Raw genomic sequence first — 21,265 nt, forward strand, 5'->3', positions numbered from 1 at the left:
AGAAGGAAAGAAATTGCACAAATTGCACAAATTAACTTTTAACAAGTCACATCTGTTAATTGAAATGCATTCCAGGTGACTACCTCATGAAGCTGGTTGAGAGAAAGCCAACAGTGTGCAACGCTGTCACCAAAGCAAATGTTGGCTACTTTGAAGAATCTCAAATATAAAATATATTTTGATTTGTATAACACTTTTTTGGTTACTATATGTTTCCATATGTGTTATTTCATAGTGTTGATGTCTTCACTATTATTCTACAATGTAGAAAATAGTTTAAAAAAMAAAGAAAAACCCTTGAATGAGTAGGTGTGTCCAAACTTTTGACAGGTACTGTATATATTATTTTTTAAATGTTTAGCTCACATTATACAATTTAAAACTATGCATTAAGGTCTCTGTAATATAATAAATGTGCCAAAAATGAGTTTAAACATTAATTCATGCATTTATATAGCTTCCAAATATATTTTTTTTAAACGGAGGAGGAGTACCAAGATGGTTGCGCGGTGGCTTTAATACCCCGCATCGGTCTATCATCCAGGTTGTATACATYTCGTTGGTAAGATCCGGGTTTTGGACAGGATGAACGCCAATTTCCAAGATGGCTGCGGAGGGAGGAGGGAAGGAGATGAACGAAATTAAAACTCAATTCACCACTCGGGAAGGTGTCTATAAACTCCTCACTCACTCCGAATATAGCCGCCCTAACAGGGTGCCTTTTAATTCACAGGGCTCAAATCCGGTAAAAGTCTCATTCGTGAACGTGAACGACCAGTCAGGCAACGGCGACAGAATCTGTTTCAATGTGGGCCGGGAACTGTACTTTTACATCTACAAAGGCGTAAGAAAGGTAAACAGCACTCAAAGCTGACAACTTTTATTATTAAAGTTAATGTGCGTGTTCAAATGCATAGTAATGTGCTGTCCAGTTTGMAAGTTTCACTGACGTGCGCAGATAGCTAGCCAGAGTAGGCCACTTAGCTTTGGTGGCTAACTAGCTAGTTAGTAGCATCGCCACAGTTTGTTTTGCCCGCACCCTGTGGAGAATTCCTGGTATGTGCATATCGCCCACCTAGTTAGCCAACTAACCGGTTCGATTCAAGTGAATGGCCTCTTAGTGACTGTTTGTTTTCTCRAGCTATGTGAATATGCGCGCTTTAACCTTGGAACTGCCCGTCTTCAGTTCTGACATGTTGATTGACATCTTCTGCATTTGCAGAGTACGTTAAATGCGACACGTTAAGTAATATACATATTGTGTATTTTGAGGTTAGAGTGATAACTGACAACAGTGGTGTGTTTTTAGTGCTCTTGTTTTATTTTCTCTGCACAGGTTCTTTGCGATCATAGAATAGTCAACTACTGTATAGACAACTAGTTATGTGTCCTATGCTAGTCCTTCAAGGCCCCAAAGCCAGCTTGGTATTGTTTATTGTGAAAGTGTGTTTGGTTGGAAGTGAGCTGTGTTTCTGGATGATGTRATGCAAGTGATCTGTCTGGGTCTGTTAGTGGCAGGGATGATGTCACTGCATCGAGCTGTTTAAGGCATCTKGTGATAATGACGATGATAATATGTCCTATTGTTTGTGTCCTCACATTTCTAAACTTGTTCAAAACATAAYACAAGTGAAACTTACATCACKTTGTCAGACACCATTAACTTATCTTGTGTTGTGGCTGCTCGGTCATTTCTATTGTTATGATGAGGAAGATGTTGGACTGCTTCTAGCACATGCTGTGTTGGCCTAGTTGGTGTTAACATGGGGGACTTCGAGGATGGAGTAGATTTGTGTGGGAGATTGTAAGATATTTTAAGTTTGTCACCTCAATTTTTGCAAGTGTTTCTGACTAATGGATGTTGGTTTTAGTGGTATACCGGAGTATTTGGAAAGCCATGGGATGGTTTTTCAATACCGTTGGAACTATCTTCGAACATTTTTAATACATTTGAATATTTGTAGCTACTTTTCAAGTAAATACCTGCAGTCAACTTGTGCAATATGTTAATAATTTCACCTGTCACATAATGTTTCATTATGAAGCTTACCGGTAGGCCCCAGTCACGTGGTGTTTGTTTACAAGCACACAACAACGAGGGACCAGAGCCTTGTGAGTCACTCACTGTTGTGCAGAAAGCACTAGGTGATATAGTTTCAGTACGGAATTCACAACTAAATGTTTGCCAGCTAGATATCTTGTAACTATTAAGTTAACTGTCTAAAATGTGCTAAAGGCTCTGCAGTTGTGCATTTGGTTTGCTAATTTAGTAGTTATCGCTATSTAGCAAAGTGATTAGTTGGCTTGGACGGTATCCAGATTATTGTACCTTCATACTGACGCATTTTTTCAAACCCCACTGAGCCTCTGTTATCCGAACGTTAGCAATGCTAACACGTACATGTAACATCCCATAGAGAATGCTAACTAAATGCTAACGAGCACATTGCAAACATTTTATACATTCTCTGACCTAAACTGTCTGCAGTTTGTCTGTCTGCAGGACAGCTCATGCCAGCTCATAAAGATATACAAGTAACTCAAATGCTACTTAATTTGTTGCATGCAAAAAACAAATATTAGACAGGAAGGCTCTTGATCCAGGAGGGGATTCTCTGCTGTTACCAAGAGAAGCTTGATTTTGGAAGAAGCTAAACACTAGACTTTGGAGGTATGTGGTGTATATAGGGGTATTTGGCAATAGCCACGGTACTGGACTGAACTGAGGTCTCTGTAGTCCTTCCTGTAATCAGTGAAGACTAGAGGGGTATTCTACAAAGCAGGACCAATGAGTTAACCAGTGAGTTAACTTCCCCAACTATTTTTTTTTTWAAGATAAGCAGGAAATTGGCATGGTCTAATTGTCTAAACAACCAAAAACACATCTAATTTTAGCTTTCTTAATGAACCAGAAAATCAATAGTAATTTCTGGTGTTCAAAGTTAACTGGCTAACTCATTGGTCCTGCTTTGTAGTATACCCGTCAGGTATAGGACAGCAGAGCTACTGCCTGGCTAGAAAACCAGAGCAAACAGCTGAGATGTCAGTGAGCCCAGTGGGTCGGCTTTGTGAATAGGCCTACAGTCTCTTGCTCATTACCAAAGYTTTAGGACATAGCCTAGTCTGTGTTGAAATATCCTAATTCATTTGATAGTGGCATTGGATTATATTTTAACAGTCTGTGAGGACATTTCTCAGTTGATGACAAGGAGGCAGAAGGCTAAGCATCCTCTTGCCTAATTGTCAAAATGGGTATTTTTTGCCACTGACCCGGTGTGCAGTCACTCACTCACTTTTATCTCTGTTATGCTGGAGTTCAGAGTTAGGTCTGTTCGGGAGCATATCTGTGCCCCCTGTTGTGGCCCTTGGTGTGTGATTGAATTTGTCATGGTATTATTCATCTGATGATGGTACACAGATCAGCAGGATATTGTACTGGATGGGACACAGACGTAGTCTAAATCATTGACCTGTCTCTTATGAGTTTCACATTAGTTAAAGTCCCGTGGAGAGAATAGGGCTTTGGCTACTGGTTTGTCCAGGGTTTTGGAGCCGCATGTATTCTTGGCATATTGAAGTGTGTAAAAGATCCTAATTTCATTAGTGCTGGCCCTGCTCTGACAGATCTGTCAACAGTCTTATGACATAGCCTTATCTCCCTCACTGCCTCTGTTGGTCCTCCACTCAGTTAGACCAAGGTTTCCCAAACTCAGTCCTGCCCCCCCCTGGGTGCATGTTTTAATGTTTACCCTACACAGTTGTGTAGTGCTCGGGCAAACACCAACATGTGCARCCAGGGGGGGGCCCTAGGATCTAGTTTTGGAAACTGTGAGTTAGACCACCAGAGTCACAGATTGGATCCTACAGTATCAACCCTTGGGCCAGGACGTTTCCTGGATTTCCTAAGAAACACTTGAAGTCTGGACCCCAGACATAAAACTAGGGCCAGGAGGTTTTCCTGGTCAGTTCACGCTGACAGGAAAAACTATTGTCCCTCATCATCAATATAGCTACTCATCTTACCAGTGATAACCTAGCCTATACTTTCCGGAGGGCTCAAATCCATCTACAGCGTCCTACTGTACCACCAACTGCCTAGTACCGACCAGCTGTCCACCAACTGCCTAGTACCGACCAGCTGTCCACCAACTGCCTAGTACCGACCAGCTGTCCACCAACTGCCTAGTACCGACCAGCTGTCCACAAACCCAGTGCTCTTAGATGTTTTACACCTATGAAGCTGACAACAGCAATTTGACAACAGCTGTTCTTTTGTGCTGCTGCCATGTTGTGCTGCTGCCATGTTGTGCTGCTGCCATGCTATGTTGTCTTAGGTCTCTATTTATTTAGTGTTGTCTCTTTGTCGGGATGTGTGTTGTCCTATATATATATATATATATATATATAATTTTTTTTTAAATCCCAGCCCCGCAGGAGGCCTTTTGGTAAGCCGTCATTGTAAATAAGAATTAGTTCTTTACTGACTTGCCTAGTTAAATAAAGGTTAAATAAAAAAATCTAAAAATAACTGACATTACCACCTCAGTGTTTACACAAGCATCTGTCTGGTTAGAATCAAGTTGTCTCCCCATAGGCCTGTCTCTGCCCTAGACAACTGTTGGTAGACACTGGCACTGCAAGGTAACCTATATTCCCCCACTGGAGTGGACAGCTCTTTTTCTGTCTGTCTCTCTTTCTGTCTGTGTCTCTCTGTCTGTCTCGCTCTCTGCCGGGGCTAATGATTGTCTGGGCAGTAGGACCGGTGTCTGGTGCCTCTGAGGTAGCCTAATAAAGTGGAATTTGCAGACATGCGATACCTCTAATGCCCTTGACATGATTGTCCTTGGGCAAGTTTGACAGAATGTTGCTACTTGCTAGGTAATGATTTCTAGGTCACCGGGATGTTTTTTTGTGGGTTGTGTGAAGGATGGTGGAAGTCTTGGAGAGAAGTAAAGCAAGCGGTGGGGGTGAGGCTACTTGACGTCACTGCAGACAAGAGGTCCAATGCTTTCATGTCTGTATTTCAGTTGGCTAATAGGCCTATACTGTTACATTACCACMGATTCTCATTAGGTCAGTGCATTATCTGCAGGTGTTATAGTGACAGGAGTGGCCTTGTAAAATCACTGAGGTGTATGTTGAACTAAGATAATGGCTGTACGTGATTCTGACTGTGTCTTGTGTTTCTTCACAAGGCTGCTGACCTGAGCAAGCCCATAGACAAGAGGATCTACAAAGGAACGCAGCCCACGTGTCATGACTTCAACCCCCTCACGGCCACGGCGGAGAGCGTCTCCCTGCTGGTGGGCTTCTCGGCCGGCCAGGTGCAGCTCATCGACCCTATCAAGAAGGAGACCAGCAAGCTCTTCAATGAGGAGGTGGGTTCAGCAGAGTTCACTTTAGRCAGACTGGCTAAGATGGSTGTCCTGTGGTTGAATATCAATGTATGTGGTTGACTTTCCTCTCCTGGGAGGAAACTGTTTTCAAATGCACATTAGAATATGACTGTTCCGTTCCCATATCCACACGATGTGTTGGGCATCCGTTTAGGTGTTACGGTAGTGTTGCTATTGGAACGTGGACCGGTTCAGGTAGCATGTCCTCGGTTTAAAATGTTTTCTTTTGAATGCATGTTTGACAACACTCACGTCGACGTCTCTCCCTCTCGTACCCTCAGAGACTCATAGACAAGTCTGGTGTGACATGTGTGCGGTGGGTCCCTGGCTCAGAGAGCCTCTTCCTGGTGGCTCACTCCAGCGGCAGCCTGTACCTGTACAACGTAGAGCACACCTGTGGCACCACGCCACCCCACTACCAGCTCCTCAAACAGGGCGATGGCTACGCCGTGCACACCTGCAAGAGCAAGTCGGCCCGCAACCCCCTACTGCGCTGGACGGTGGGTGAGGGGGCGCTGAACGAGTTCGCCTTCTCCCCTGATGGGAAGTTCCTGGCGTGCGCCAGTCAGGACGGCTTCCTGCGSGTGTTCGGCTTTGACGCGGCCGAGCTGCACGGCACAATGAAGAGCTACTTCGGTGGACTGCTGTGTGTGTGCTGGAGTCCGGACGGACGATACATAGTGGCTGGGGGGGAGGATGACCTGGTGACAGTCTGGTCCTTCTCAGACTGCAGGGTGATTGCCAGGGGCCACGGCCACAAGTCGTGGGTGAGCGTAGTGGCGTTTGATCACTGTACGACCAGCGTGGAGGACAGCGACCCGCCCGCAGAGTTCAGCGGGAGCGACGAGGAGTTCCACGAGCAGATCCATTTTGCAGGTGGGCGGGACCGGGCCAACAGCTCCCAATCACATCTCTCCAAGAGGAACTCTACAGACGGCAGGCCGGTCAGCGTGACCTATCGCTTCGGCTCGGTGGGACAGGACACCCAGCTGTGTCTGTGGGACCTGACTGAGGACATCTTGTTCCCCCACCTGCCCCTGTCACGCACCAGAACTCACACCAACGTTATGAGTGCCACCAGCCCCCCAGCTACTGGGTCGGCCTCTAATACTACTGCTACTACTACTACTACTAACCCTACTAACCCACCTGGCACCAATGGCAACAACACCGTGAGCAGTAGCAGTGGTAACAGTAGCGCCCTCTCTAACTCAATCCTCGCCCCCCTGCCGCGCTCCAACAGCCTGCCGCACTCCACTGGCCCCGCAGGGGGCAGCACCACGCCTAACAGCCACATGAGCAGCAAAGGAAGCAGCATCATCGACAGCGCCTTCATCGCCACCGGGGTCAGCAAGTTTGCCACGCTGTCGCTGCACGACACACGCAAGGAGCGCCACGAGAAGGACCACAAACGCAACCACAGCATGGGCCACYTCAGCAGCAAGAGCAGCGACAAGCTCAACCAACTGAGCTCTGCGGCGCGGACAGCCAAGGCGGACGCCGCTAAGACTCTGGGCACGCTGCTGTGCCCGCGCATGGAGGAGGTTCCTCTGCTGGAGCCACTGGTGTGTAAGAAGATCGCTCATGAGAGACTCACTGTGTTAATCTTCCTGGAGGACTGTCTGGTCACAGCCTGCCAGGAGGGCTTCATTTGCACATGGGCCAGGCCCGGGAAAGTGGTGAGTCTAGGCCCCTACCCCTTTCAACACTATGTCAGGCCCCGGAAAAGGGGTGAGTCTAGGCCCTACCCCTTTCAACACTATGCCAGGTCTGGGAAAGTGGGTGAGTCTAGGCCCCTACCCCTTTCAACTTATGTCAGGCCGGGAAAGTGGTGAGTCTAGCCCCTACCCCTTTCAACATATGCCAGGTCTGGGAAAGTGGTGAGTCTAGGCCCCTACCCTTTCAACATATGTCAGGCTGGGAAAGTGGTGAGTCTAGGCCCTACCCCTTTCAACATTATGCCAGGTCTGGGAAAGTGGTGAGTCTAGGCCCCTACCCTTTCAACCTATGCCAGGTCTGGGAAAGTGAGTGAGTCTAGGCCCCTACCCCTTTCAACACTATGCCAGGTCTGGGAAAGTGGTGAGTCTAGGCCCCTACCCCTTTCAACACTATGCCAGGTCTGGGAAAGTGGTGAGTCTAGACCCCTAGACACTTCCAACCCCTAGGGAAGATCTCAATTGCATCCTCCTCGCCTCCTTCTCGAAACCTATTGGATGAGAAAGCCAGAGGTCCCGCCCCTCTGACCTTCTCCTCCAATGGGTTTTGAGAAGGAGATGAGGACGCAAGGAGTATGCAATTGAGATCTTCCTCTAGACACTATAGTTTGACATCTGGCACCTAGATTAGACACTTCTCATAGATCTCTGAAAATGTTGATTGACTATTGATTGGCAGTTTAGGTTTGCTATGCAGCATCCTCATTTGCCCACTGTGATACCCTTACAGGGATGGTTATCAATCCAGGATCTTAATTGGCCATTTAGAAATGTTAGGGATTTGTTTTGGTGCTAAAAACATATTTTTTTATGATGATGATGTAACCTACTGTTTCCCATTGATGACAAGTTTCAATTAACATTGTTTTTCCTTTCTGAGTGTCCAAAAAGTCTCCTCCTCTAACTKATTTCCCTCTCCTCCTCTGCAGGGCTTACTGCCATCTCAGAACCCGACCAACTCTCCTAGTGGGACTGTAGTATAGCCCTGGTGCTAGTGCTGCTAAACTAAACCGAGCTCCACCAGACCACAGACAGACGGGACAGGATGACCTGGCCACACCTCACCATAGCCCAGTAGCGCTGTTCTTCACTCACACCTTCACCATCAGCACCACTGAAGGTCTCTTTTCATTCTGTTCATCTTTAGATAGAAGGATAGATAGCTTACGTGGGCCAGTGAGGGTAGATGGAGAGGCCCACAGTCTGAAAGGGGTGTAAAGGATCATGCAGAAAGCTTGAAATGGTCCATGAGCATTGAAACCGTTGTTCAGGGACAGGAGGCTTGCAGGGCTGTGTTTTATTTGTTTCCACCTCTGTTCCCCCTCAACCTTCTCTAGCCCGGTCCAGAAACACACTCTGGAAGAGCTCGGGCTTGTTTTCAGACTCTCTAATAGCCTAGCCCGGTCCAGAAACACAACCCCTAGCCACTACTACCTCTGACTTTTTTGTGTAGATCTGAAAGACTTGGATAGGTTTAATCAATATGGTAGTAGCCACATTTCTTCCCCTATCCAGTCCTCAGATCTACCTGAGTGCCTAGGGGTTAGGGGCTGTTTAGGGACAGGTGCTATCTCTTCTCACTAGTCCCTCATCCCTGACTAACCCTGGTGCAGTTTGATCTCATGTTCACAGCAAAGGGAGACCAGAGGAGTTCGCTTCCTTTAACTACAAGAAGAAAAGAAACAGTTTTTAATTTAAATCAGAACATCACAGCTTGAGTATTTTGCACTGGTATTGTTTTTTCTTCTGTTCTGTGTTAAGTTTTAATTCATAATTATAATGGGACAAAAAGAAGATATCTGAAGACAGCCTTTGGATGCACTTGGGTTGATGCAAGGTGTCTCTGTCTGGACGCTGCAATCATAGGGTTTTAAAGAAGGAACAAAATGAGAATTGTTTGCACTTAATAGTTAGAGAATGGCTTTACAATTTTGGAGTGTGCAAGGACTCCCCTGACAAGGTTGTTAAAAWTATAAATAGAATGAAAACCTTTTTATATCTATTGAACATTTATTTTAATATTATTTCAGATTTAAAAATGGGCTCTGTATTATATGTAAATATTGTACTTTGATGATTTATGGGTGAAATGATCATTATTACACCAGTTGGAAGTTCTTCATTTCAGAAAATAGTGATATTTCTAATGCAGAAAAATATATACATAATATTAAAAATTWATCTTGAATATGCAGGTTGTTTTTGCTTTTCTGTTGTACATAGAGAATTCAGGTGTATTTTTCTTAATATGTTTGTCTCCATGGAAACCTCTTTATCTAATAGGTAGTGCTGAAAGCTAGCCTGTCGCTGCTAGCCAGTCCACTCCCAAAACCACCCCTATGCCCTTGCGGAGACCTGGATTATGTAGGTAGACATGGCACCACATTTCCCTGAAACACTTTATTACATTTTCACTATATTGCTTATATACCTATCCAATCCTCTCAGATTTGCACGAGGGCACAGGTCGTAGGTGCTAGAGGTTGATTTAGGACCGGGCCATAGGCTAAGATAGGAGCCGTCTAATTCAGCCATCACTCAGAGCTCAGGTAAAACATGGAAGACTACTGCTGACATAGGTCTCTCACCCATTAATAGGCACCAGTACTCTAAATGTGTGAATTCACTTACCGACCTAGTATATAACAAACATGACTGAACTGGTGTTATGGTTGTGTGGACTAGGACGGTACAGGAGTTYTGACGACAGAACTGATGTCGAAAATGTGTGAACCAGACAACTGACACTGTTCATGAACATCAATACTTGGTGGTATGAGTGCTGGTGCTAGCTCAGGGGAGTGAAACGGTCACATCGAAATGTATTAGGTGAAAAAGATATGGGAATATCTGTCATGTAGAATAAGGAATCTAATTGTCTATTCATTACATTTCTTAAAGCTTTGTGGCTCTAAGGTCATCTTTCAACCATTGCTGACAATGGACTTCTATAAGTATGATCGTAGCGCTACGAAGCTTCACCTCCCTGAAGAGCACCCAGGTAGGCAGTGGAAGGATTCTCCAAGGTCTAACAGTGGGAGTGTTTTTCTTTTCTCACCGTGTGACTCGTATTAAACAGCTTTGACAGACCTTGTTGTCTCTGACCTCCAGTCTTTTACTAGTGGGCTGAATGGACAGTCAGTCACCAGAGGACTTTCCTCTAAATGCTTCTCATGAGTTTAGCTTCAGCACTGTTTGTTTTAGTAGTATTGTATGGGCACATGAGACCCAGTAGTTAATTCAAATGAAGTCAGTCTTGAGGKTGAACACAAGTCTGTTGGACCAACTGTTTAGCTGTGGCTCTAAAAGAGCTGAACTGAGGGTTTCTTGAAACCTGTATTAAACCACCACATTGTGTCCCACACCACCAGCATTATGGGCCTGGGAGTAGTGAGGCAGTCAGTGGTTTGGGTCTCCACTGGTCCTTTCCAGGGGGGTGATACAGCTGTCCAAGGCCTGGCGATGGGACTCCTCTGGGCTAGAGGGACAAGACAGCATCTATAATCATCTTTATCAGAATAGGATAGAATATAACTTTTGTCCAACCAGAGATGGAAATATGCCTGTGAAATCAACTAACAAGTACACTATTTAAGTGATAATGCCAGAGAAGCTGGTATTTGGAGTATGTATTGGCACAGGTGTTGTTGGGGCAAACCACTTTTATACAATAGATTACGAACATATTCAAATAAGGATTGACATTTTCATTAAATGTTATTTTGATAGAATAAATACATTTATTTCATCCTTTCACAAGATATAGCCCTGACACAAATCTAAGGTTGCTACTGAAGCCGGCTGGTCGTTCATTCTATCGGTTCGGTTGCCAGAGATGTGACCCAGTCATTAAGTCTTTTTGTTCTGTATCTATGGACATGACCCAGTCGTTCGTTCTAAATGTTCCATTGCCCAACGGGCTGGTAACGTTCTTACCCCTTGCTTAATGCTAGCCAACAACGGCTAACTTACAGTCACGTCAAACAGTACAGTCAGAATAACAACAGTAGCCGCATTTGCATTTGTTTAAGCTGTTTTCTAGTGACATTTATTTGGACACATCCATAACATTGAACTAATGAGGTGCGATTTCACCTGGCATAGAAATGTGCTCTCTCGTCAGGACACTGTTCTTCAGAGTAGCTAGCCAACAACACAGCAACACAATCACTTAGAACTGAAGCTGGAAAGACTGCAAACTAGCTGCACTTCGTTTCATTGTACCTTTTTCCAATTGACATTTATTTGTATATATCAATAAAAATGATGCCAGCTGATTCATGATTTCGACTGGCTGAGAAACGGTGCCTGTCTGTCTGTCCGCTCCCGACACTTTCATTACTGTCCGACAGCTGGAGATCGAATTTGAATATTGAAACAWTGTTGCAAATGTTGGAGAGACAAACAGCAAGGTTTATCTCCAGGATCCTGCTGGCTCTGTCTGGCAGCTTGCCATGGCACAACACACACGTTACATTAAGGTGACCAGACGTCCKCGTTTTTGGTGGCCTGTCCCCGGAACTGTCCCCGTTTTTAACTGTGCGTTAAAAACAGATTGCAGAGTAATATATTTTATGTGGCAAGAAAGACCGMGCAGCAGAGCCTACCGGTTGACGTCTCAATCGCGTTGTGCTTGTTTTGTCCAGCAGAGGGGGCTGCTCTCTATAGCAGCTTCTACTAACTACTTGCTCGCGATAGTTTTAGAGAAAACAGCTGTGGAAAACTSATCCAGAAGCWAGCAAGTGTTAAGTGAATCCACAACATCACCACAAACGTCTTTTCAAGCCAGGTAAGTTACAATRGTTTGAGATACTATCTAATGATGTTATAATGTCACAATTTATTATATAGATAGATGATCTGCTTTATAAGGTTTTAAATAGGTTATGCTAGCTAACATTAGCTAGATAACTTAATCGGCATAGCTAACGTAAACTCACCCCATTCCGTACAAATGTGCGCAACCGCAACATTCAAACGAGGCTACAAAGAAAACTAATGGGACTGTATGGGACTGTGTTGACTTCAAAATCGGGGGTGTAAACTAGGTTTCTGTTCAAGCGTTGATTGACATGGTAATGGCTCTATAGTATTGGAGAAAAGTTGAAAAAACGGACCCTCCATTACATCGTGATGTGTCATGTCGTAACGTACAGCACACATAAAGCAACTATTTCTGTCTTACAATCTCTCTCCACCAGGWGTAGCACTTCTCTCTTCGTTTAAAAACAAGAAATGGACAGTGACGGGGTAAGGGGGGGATACCTAGTCATTTTTTGCATCATCATTGCATGCGATCATCATTCTCAAAGCAGCTGTTTACTTCTAAGATCACTTTAGCACCGCCCTAAAAACCTGATTCGAATTCAACACAAACCTTCAAATAGGTATGTAATGACACATTATATAAACTCTTTATCGTGTATTATTTACATTTTAGAGGCGATAAGGTGATAAGTTGGACAGATCAAGTGGGGAAAAAAGCAATTTTCCCACACATCTTTCCTTCTCACTATCACGCATTAGTTTCGCTTCCCCACCCGCCATTTTTAAAAAGACCCGACTGGGCTCATTGCCTGCTTGAATTATGKAMAAACGGGCAGCGTTTAGGTCATGGATTTGATKATGTTGGAAAGGGGAGAAATTGTGCTTTACAATGGTATTGACATTACAGTTGATCTGGAAGTATGTTTTTGGGGCYCTAAAATGAGAGCAATTATACAGACCAAGGCGATGTACGAGTTTACGTTAGGTTAAAAAACGTTCACATGTAAACATGCAGTGGACGGGCTATTTTGAAAATATGATTATATTAAATGAATGCACAATTAATTATGAGAATATTTACTTGTAGATTACAATTTTAATGGTTTGGCATTATAATAAGTATGGTGAAAAATATATTTTGAAATTTTCATGGATAACATTAGCATAATGTTTTCTGTTAGAGTGGAGAGGAGGAAGACTGGATAGGAAGAAGAGTGAGATAGAGGAGGAAAGGTAAAGATGATTACAGAGCCTGCCAATTCACTATTCCAAACAATGTTTTTGAGATAAAATACAAAAATGAGGCAGCAATGGGAATCTGTTAACCAAWGTATTTTATCTAATAATGTACTATTTATTATTAAAGATTGGAGAGGAAGGAGAAGGAAAAATGAAGGGAGTTAAAGGAGTGAAGCGAGGAGAGTAGAAGAATGAGGTGGAAAGGTAAAGAGAAGGAAAGGAAGAAAGACGAGGAGAAAGATTAGAGGAGAAGAAAAAGTTAAGAGAGTAAGAAGAGTGACACAAGGAGATTGAAGAAGAGCAGACGGAGGTACAATGAACAATTTCCAAGAAACGGAAATGCACTTTTTATGACAACATGAGAGAATTTCCATTTATACACTCCGGTCAAGACGATAGAATGGTTCACTGCACCCTTTGTAATTCCTCTTTTTCAAATGGCAGCGGGGGAAGAACAGCAGTGGTAGAACATCAACAGACAAAAAAGCATAAAGCCTCTCTGATTGCCCGTGTTGGTAGGCCTCTGTCACCACATTCTTCAAGAAGGTAGAGCCTTCCCAAGAAGAATATGATTTAGCTGTGCAGGAGGGTGTCTTTGCATACCACACTATGAGACACAATCATAGTTATAGATCTATGGACTGCACAGCACAACTGACACGGAAGCTTTATGAGCCAAAGTGTACATGTGCTAGGACACAATGTGACGCCACAGTGAGTAACGTGTAGCACCATGTGCCAGGACACAATGTGACGCCACAGTGAGTAACGTGTTAGCACCATGTGCAGAGACAACAATGTGACGGCCACAGTGAGTAACGTGTTAGCACCATGTGGCCAGGACACAATGTGACGCCACAGTGAGTAACGTGTTAGCACCATGTGCCAGGAACACAATGTGACGCCAAGTGAGTAAGTGTTAGCACCATGTGCCAGGACACAATGTGACGCCACAGTGAGTAACGTGTTAGCACCATGTGCCAGGACACATGTGACGCCACAGTGAGTAACGTGTTAGCAACCATGGGAACTACTTTGTAACACAGGACCTAGACCAGGTTGAATTTGTGTCCCTGTCCATTGATGCGTCCAATCATGACATGTAAAGTGCTTGCCAATAGTAGTCAGACATTGTAAGATATATGGTGGCAACACATCTGTGGAAACAAAACTGTTTGATTTTGTTGAATTGAAAGGAGAAACAGCAAGAGGAGATTGCAGCTGAGGTCCTGGTGGTCATCCAAATGTTACCTGGAAAACAAAGTCGTGGCATTCTCTGCCGACAACACAAATACAACTTAAAAATGCTCTGCAGCGGGAGGTGATTGGCTTAGGTTGTCCTGCCACATCATTCATAACACGGCCAGAACAGCTTTGGATATGATTCCCCTTGATGTTGAGTACCTGCTCACAAAGATATTTGGATATTTTCACCGTCAGAGTAGAAAGACTGAAGAGTTTTTGTGAGTTTGTTGGCCAGGAGAACCATAACATTTTAGGACACAGCAATGTTCGCTGGCTGTCCATGCTCCCTGCTCTAGAAAGAGTCCTGAAAATGTATGTGCCATTGAAATCCTTCTTTCTTTCTGAAGACAAATGCCTTGTTGTCCTCCGAACAATGTTTGAAGATCCACTGACTGAACTTTGGCTGGCCTTTGTCTATGGAAACTTGACCATATTCAGTGACACGATCAAGATGCTTGAATTCCAGGACAGCTGTGCTGTGGAGTCAGCTGCAATTCTGAGAAACATTGAGGGAAAATTGACTGCAAGGCGTGAAGACAACTTCATTCCAGTTTTGGTCAGAGGACTTCTGAGAGAGCTAGAGGAAAATGGAGCAATGTCTAAAGAGAGCCTTCTCAAAACATCCCAATCATTCTTCACTACGGCTGTGAACTACTTGTAATCATCGGGAAAGCACACAGATAATCTAAAAGATTTACATTGTCTCCTCCTAAAACTTCTTATGGCTGCAATCCCGTTAACGGGATCGATATGACAACAGCCAGTGAAAGTGCAGGGCGGCAAATTCAAACAACAGAAATCTCATAATTAAAATTCCTCAAGCATACAAGTATTTCACACCACTTTAAAGATACACTTCTTGTTAATCCCACCACAGTGTCCGATTTCAAATAGGCTTTACAGCGAAAGCACCACAAACGATTCTGTTTGGTCACCGCCAAATCACAGAAAAACAGCCATTTTTCCAGCCAAAGAAAGGAGTCACAAAAAGCAGAAATAGAGATAAAATGAATCACTAACCTTTGATGATCTTCATCATATGACACTCATAGGACTTCATGTTACACAATACATATATGTTTTGTTCGACAAAGTTCATATTTATATCCAAAAACCTCAGTTTACATTGGCGCCATGTTCAGAAATGCCTCCAAAATATCCGGAGAAATTGCAGAGCCACATCAAATAACAGAAATGCTCATCATAAATTTTGCTGAAAGATACATTTTTCACATAGAATTAAAGATAAACTTGTTCTTAATGCAACCGCTGTGTCAGATTTTGAAAAAGCAAACCATGCAATAATCTGAGTACGGCGCTCAGAGCCCAATCAAGACAAAAATATATCCGCCATATTGTGCAGTCAACAGAAGTCAGAAATAACATTATAAACATTCACTTACCTTTGATGATCTTCATCAGAATGCACTCCCAGGAACCCCAGTTCCACAATAAATGTTTGATTTGTTCGGTAATGTCCATCATTTATGTGCAAATAGCTACTTTTGTTAGCGCGTTTGGTAAACAAATCCAAAGTCACGAAGCGCGTTCACTAAAAGCAGACGAAATGTCAAAAAGTTCCGTAACAGTTAGTAGAAACATGTCAAATTATGTGTTGAATCAATCTTTAGGATGTTTTTAACATAAATCTTCAATAATGTTCCAACCGGAGAATTCCTTTGTCTTCAGAAATGCGATAGAACAGAGCTCGCTCTCGCATGGTCAGCACATGTTCAGGTCATGGTAGACCTTACTCAATCCCCTCTCATTCAATCCCCTCGCACCTTTTCATCCAAGCTACTCAATACTGCCCCTGCAGCCATAAGAAGTTAAAAAGGCAACCTCAGCGTGAAGAGATCCAGAAGGCAGCAGGCACACTGCAGGAAAAATGCCCCAATGTGACCATCAATGAGGATTGTTTGACGAGGTTACTGGCCTGCAATAGTTCCTAAAGGGGGGATCGCTTGAAGGATGGAAAACATCTGAGACAGTAGTCAGAGATGGAGCACGGTGGTTACCCACTTCAAAGAGAATGACCTTCCACACACTAACCTGGCTAGATTAGRGTCTGTTGTCATGTGCTTACCTGGAAGTAATGCACCAGTCGAGAGTGTTCTGCCAAATGAATGATATATGGACAGCAGCAAGAAATAGGTTCACTGTTCCTACCATCAAGGCCATGCTTATTGTGAAGACAAACTTCAACCTCCCRTGCCAGGAGTTCATGGAGAAGCTGGCCAAAGACAGAGCAATCCTGAAGATACATTCTTCTGAGACATATACAGGTTAGGTTGGTATAAGTATATTATGTAGTTACCAATCTCATCAACATAATAAAGAAATAAGATGCTAAGTATTTCACAGACTATTGTCTGTTTTTTCAATTTTGCTCATGTTCTCTTCTGCTCTTTTTTAAAAATGTTATTTATTTAACCAGGAAGGGCACATTGAGATTTAAAATCTCTTTTTCAAGAGCATCCTGGCCAAGATAGGCAGCACCAAGTCATTACAAAAATTACAGACAGACAACATGAAAAACTACAAGTAATCTAGTAAAACCATTGAATTCACAAGAGTATAACAATATCAAAAACAGCAAATTAAAAACATTGACAGGTCAGGGAATCAGCCTCAAAATCCTTCATCAGATATTTAAAAACACCAATCGGGACAAGTTCTTCCAGTTTAAAATTATTTTGTAAGGTGTTCCAGGACGATGGCGCAGAGTATATAAAAGACCTTTTACCAAATTCAGTTCGGACATTTGGAACAGTTAGCAGGATAAAGTCCAGCGAACGAAGAGAGTACCCACCACATTTCTGAACAATAAAAATGCCCAAATAAAAAGGTAGTAAACCCAAAATGGCTTTGTAAATAAAAGTATACCAGTGACTGAGCCTACGAGTGACCAGAGAAGGCCAACCAACCCTGGTATACAAAGTGACTGAGCCTACGAGTGACTAGAGAAGGCCAGCCAACCCTGGTATACAAAGTGACTGAGCCTACGAGTGACTAGAGAAGGCCAGCCAACCCTGGTATACAAAGTGCAGTGGTGCGTCAGGGTTTTGCAGTTTAAAATAAATCTCAAAGTGCCATGGTAATGAGTGTCAATTGATCTCAAACACTGAGCGGAAGCATTCATATATAAAATATCCCCATAGTCTAGTAAAGGCATAATGTAGTTGATACTAGCCTCCTTCTGGCTTCAAAAGAAAAACAGGCCTTATTCCTAAAATAAAACCCCAATTTCAGCTTCAATTTTTGTGTAAGTTGTTGAATATGCAATTTAAAAGAGAGCCGGTCATCAATTAGAATTCCAAGATATTTATATGAGGTTACAACCTCAATCTCCTTGCCCTGACAGGTAGTAATAGGTGAAAGGTTCAGAGGTCTATTTCTTGCATTAGAAAACACCATTAGTTTAGTTTTGTCAGTATTGAGGATAAGCTTCAATTGACACAAGGTATGTTGAACAGTATAAAAAGCAGTTTGCAAGTTCTGGAAAGCTTTTGTAAGAGACAAGGCACAACAGTAAATAACAGTATCATCAGCATAAAAATGAAGTTGGGCATTTTGGACATTTTTGTCTAAATTATTTATATAAATAGTGAATAAGAGAGGACCAAGTACAGAGCCTTGGGGCACACCATTCAGGACAGACAATTTAACAGACATAAGCCCATCAAATTGAGTGCACTGAGGTCTATCAGACAGATAGTTAGCAAACCATGCAACTGCATGCTCCGAAAGACCTACACTCAACAATCTCTGCCTTAGTATAGCATGATCAACTGTATCAAAAGCCTTAGAGAGTTAGGCTCTTATTCTACCCAGACTACCAGGACCACTGAATGGCTGTTCAGATCGGACAGTTCTGTCTTGTTCGTAGTGTTTCTGTAATATAGTTGTGTTCTCTATCACAGTGTGTCTGTTAGACTAAATACATGAAACCGGAATTGTCCCCCTTTTTTGTTTCATAAATAATAACATTGGATATTTTAATTATATATTTACCGCTGAACTGGAAATGTCCCCGGTTTTAATTTCAGAAATCTGGTGACCTTACTTTACATGAGTCACCACATCACACTGCATTAATACGCACATCACACTAATACGTCCCAAGTTCAACTGTGGGCCTAGTAACATGAATAGCTCTGCTTTTCAATCAGCTCGCCACATTGATCCTATAACAAGATGGATGGAGAATAARTAGAAGATGGGTGAAGGGAGATCATGTGTGGACACTAAGAGGACAGCACTCTGTACTGTAACATATACAGGCCTATCCTGTATGTGGACAGTTAAATATAGTWCTCTGAAAAGGGGAGATGGTAAAATGTATATCTATAAACCTGTCTTGCTGTGCGTCCCAAATGAAACCCTATTCCCTATATAGTATAGAGCTCTATTGGCCCTGGTCAAAAGTAGTGCACTACATAGGGAATAGGGACATAGACATGTCCCACAGTTGTTCTCTGATGACGAGGTGTTGAAGGACGGCTCTGGAACTGACGAGGTCACCAGGGTCATACTCCAGCATGAGGTTCAGCAGAGACAGAGTGATCTCAGAACACTGGGTAGAGCTGGGACACACCACTACCTTTCCTCCGCTGGAAGTTAAAGGGCATCGTATGAGACCTGGCCGAAAGGGAAATAGACCCTTTTTTCCAGAAACTGACAGAATATGTCTGAAAGTTAGGCTATGCACAAGCAGTGACTTCTATCAATAACAAAGTAGCAGTCATGATAAGAGGTCTCTGCTCACGGCTTGAATTTGCGGAGGACAGCTACTTTGGGCGTTCCAGGGGCATCATGTATCTTTGAGCCCTGGTCCAGCTCGTTTGACCCAGAAAAGAGAGGCCAGAGGCTGCAAGAGACAGGAAGAGGTGGAGGGTTTCGCATAATCAAACTGAGAGGGTGGAGGCGGGGTTACACAAGTGATAGTAGTGAACGAGTGCACTCTTCAGGAGAAAGGAGATATTATTGGGATGCACGCACTTACAGTAAACAAGTAGGGACAAGGTTAGGGACAAGAAGAGGATCCCACTTCCCTTTAACTAGTTACATGGCACCACCTAGTGGTGAAACTCACRGGTACGTCTGTCAGAGTAAATCGTGGTTGGTTTGGTGGTTGGTTTTTGGTTCCTTATGATCTTGTACAAGACACAGCCCTGGAGGCAACAACTCTCAAAGAAACACTGTACTACAGTGAGATACTGTTACATGATTATTAATAATTACTCTACTCTTCCTCTACTCTATCCTCTCCTCTACTCTCCTCTCCTCACTACCATCTATCCTCCCCTCCTCTACTCTCTACTCTCCACTGCTCCTCTCCTCTCCTCTCCTCTCCTCTCTCCTCTCACCTCCCTTAGCTCTCTCACTCTTCACTCTCTCTACTTCTACTCTCATTTCGCCTCACCCCTATACTCTCCCTCTCTCATCTTTCTCTCTCTCCTCTCTCTCTCCCCTCTATTCTCCTCTCTCTTCTTCTCTTCCTCCTCTCCACAACTCTCCCTCTCCTATCCTCTCTCCTCTCTCCTCTCCTTCCTCTCTTTCCTCTCTCTCCTCTCTCCTATACTCTCCTCCTCTACTCTTCCTCTCTCCTCTCTCTCATCTTTCTCTCTCTCCTCTCTTCTCTCCTCTCTATTTCTCCTCTTTTCCTCTCTCCTCTCTTTCTCCTCTCCTTTCTCCTCTTTCCTCTTCTCTCCCCTCTCTCACTCTTCTCCTCTCCTCACTACTCTCCTCTCCTCACTACTCTCCTCTCCTCACTCTCTCTCTCTCTCACTCTCTAACTCTCCTCTACTCTCCTCTCTCCTCTCTGCTCTGCTCTAATCTAATCCCCCGCTCTTATCTCTCCTCTCTACTTTTGCTCTCCTCTCTCTCCTCCTCTCTCTCCTCTCTCTCCTGCTCTACTATACTTCTATACTCTCTCCTCTCTCCGTCTCTCCTCTACTCTCTCCTCTACTGTCCTCTCTCCTCTACTTCCTCTTCCTGGGTGGGGGGGTGTGAGAGCCAGTGGTGTCCAGGTGTGATGAGTCTGATTGAAGAGAAGAGATAAAACGGATCCGAGTTTATGGTGTTTGCAGCTCGTTTCCAGCGCAGCTGGCATCGAACTGAAAATAGGAGCGACCCAGGATGTCTTGTGCTTTGGGACCGTTACCAGAATGTGACCCGCAGAACGGGTGTTGTTGTGGACGAAGAGGGCTGCAGTAGTGTTCTCGATAGGGGGGATGAGGCCGAAGAGGGTTTATAAATAAGCATCAACCAGTGGTCTTTGCGACGGGTATACAGAGATGACCAGTTTACAGGGAGTACGAGTCGCATGATGTGTCCCTATAAGGGCATTGGTGGCAATCTGAGGCGGAATGGTAAAGACACATCTAGCAACGCTCGGACCATCCTTACCTGCCATCATATAAATTATTGTCTCCGTAATTGGCATGGGAGCATGTTCATCTCGAATCAGTTAGTTTTGGCAGCTTGGGTGAAAGAAGAACGATTACGATAGAGGAAACCAAGTCTAGATTTAACCTTAGCAATGCGCTATTGATATGTCTGAGAGAAGGACCATGCACCGTCTAAGCCATACTCCCAAGTACCTTGTATGAGTGACTACCTCAAGCCTCTAAACACTCAGAGGTAGTAATCAAACCTGTAGGGAGAGAGGCATTCTTCTACCAAACCACATTGACCGTGTTTTGAGTGTATCAGAACAAGGTTAAGAGCAGAGAAAGCTTGTTGGACACTAAAAACCTTTTTGTAGAGCGATATAACACAAGATCCAGAGAGGGCCAGCTGGGGAGTATAAGACTGTTCATCTGCATATAAATGGATGAGAGAGCTTCCCCAAACTGCCTGAGCTATGTTGTTGATGTTATTATGAGAGAGTGTGGGCCT

General features: G+C 43.7%; 1 protein-coding gene across 3 annotated transcripts; it reads left to right on the forward strand.

The window, feature by feature from the left end:
- The first annotated feature begins 548 nt into the window (after window positions 1-548).
- On the forward strand, window positions 549-10,201 carry LOC112069440 (WD repeat-containing protein 20). 3 transcript variants are annotated; one of them, XM_024136783.2, is made up of 4 exons: window positions 549-853; window positions 5,196-5,378; window positions 5,678-7,075; window positions 8,041-10,201. In XM_024136783.2, the coding sequence occupies exons 1-4, from the start codon at window positions 605-607 to the stop codon at window positions 8,092-8,094; spliced, it is 1,884 nt and encodes a 627-aa protein (XP_023992551.1). In that variant the 5' UTR covers window positions 549-604; the 3' UTR covers window positions 8,095-10,201. The 3 variants fall into 3 exon arrangements, with proteins under 3 accessions (XP_023992551.1, XP_023992552.1, XP_023992553.1); XM_024136784.2 differs by having other exon boundaries at window positions 5,678-6,961; XM_024136785.2 differs by lacking the exon at window positions 5,678-7,075 and having other exon boundaries at window positions 555-853.
- Window positions 10,202-21,265: the final 11,064 nt, after the last annotated feature.

Source organism: Salvelinus sp. IW2-2015, unplaced genomic scaffold (genome assembly GCF_002910315.2).
Source record: "Salvelinus sp. IW2-2015 unplaced genomic scaffold, ASM291031v2 Un_scaffold1013, whole genome shotgun sequence".
Taxonomy (NCBI): Eukaryota; Metazoa; Chordata; class Actinopteri; order Salmoniformes; family Salmonidae; genus Salvelinus; species Salvelinus sp. IW2-2015.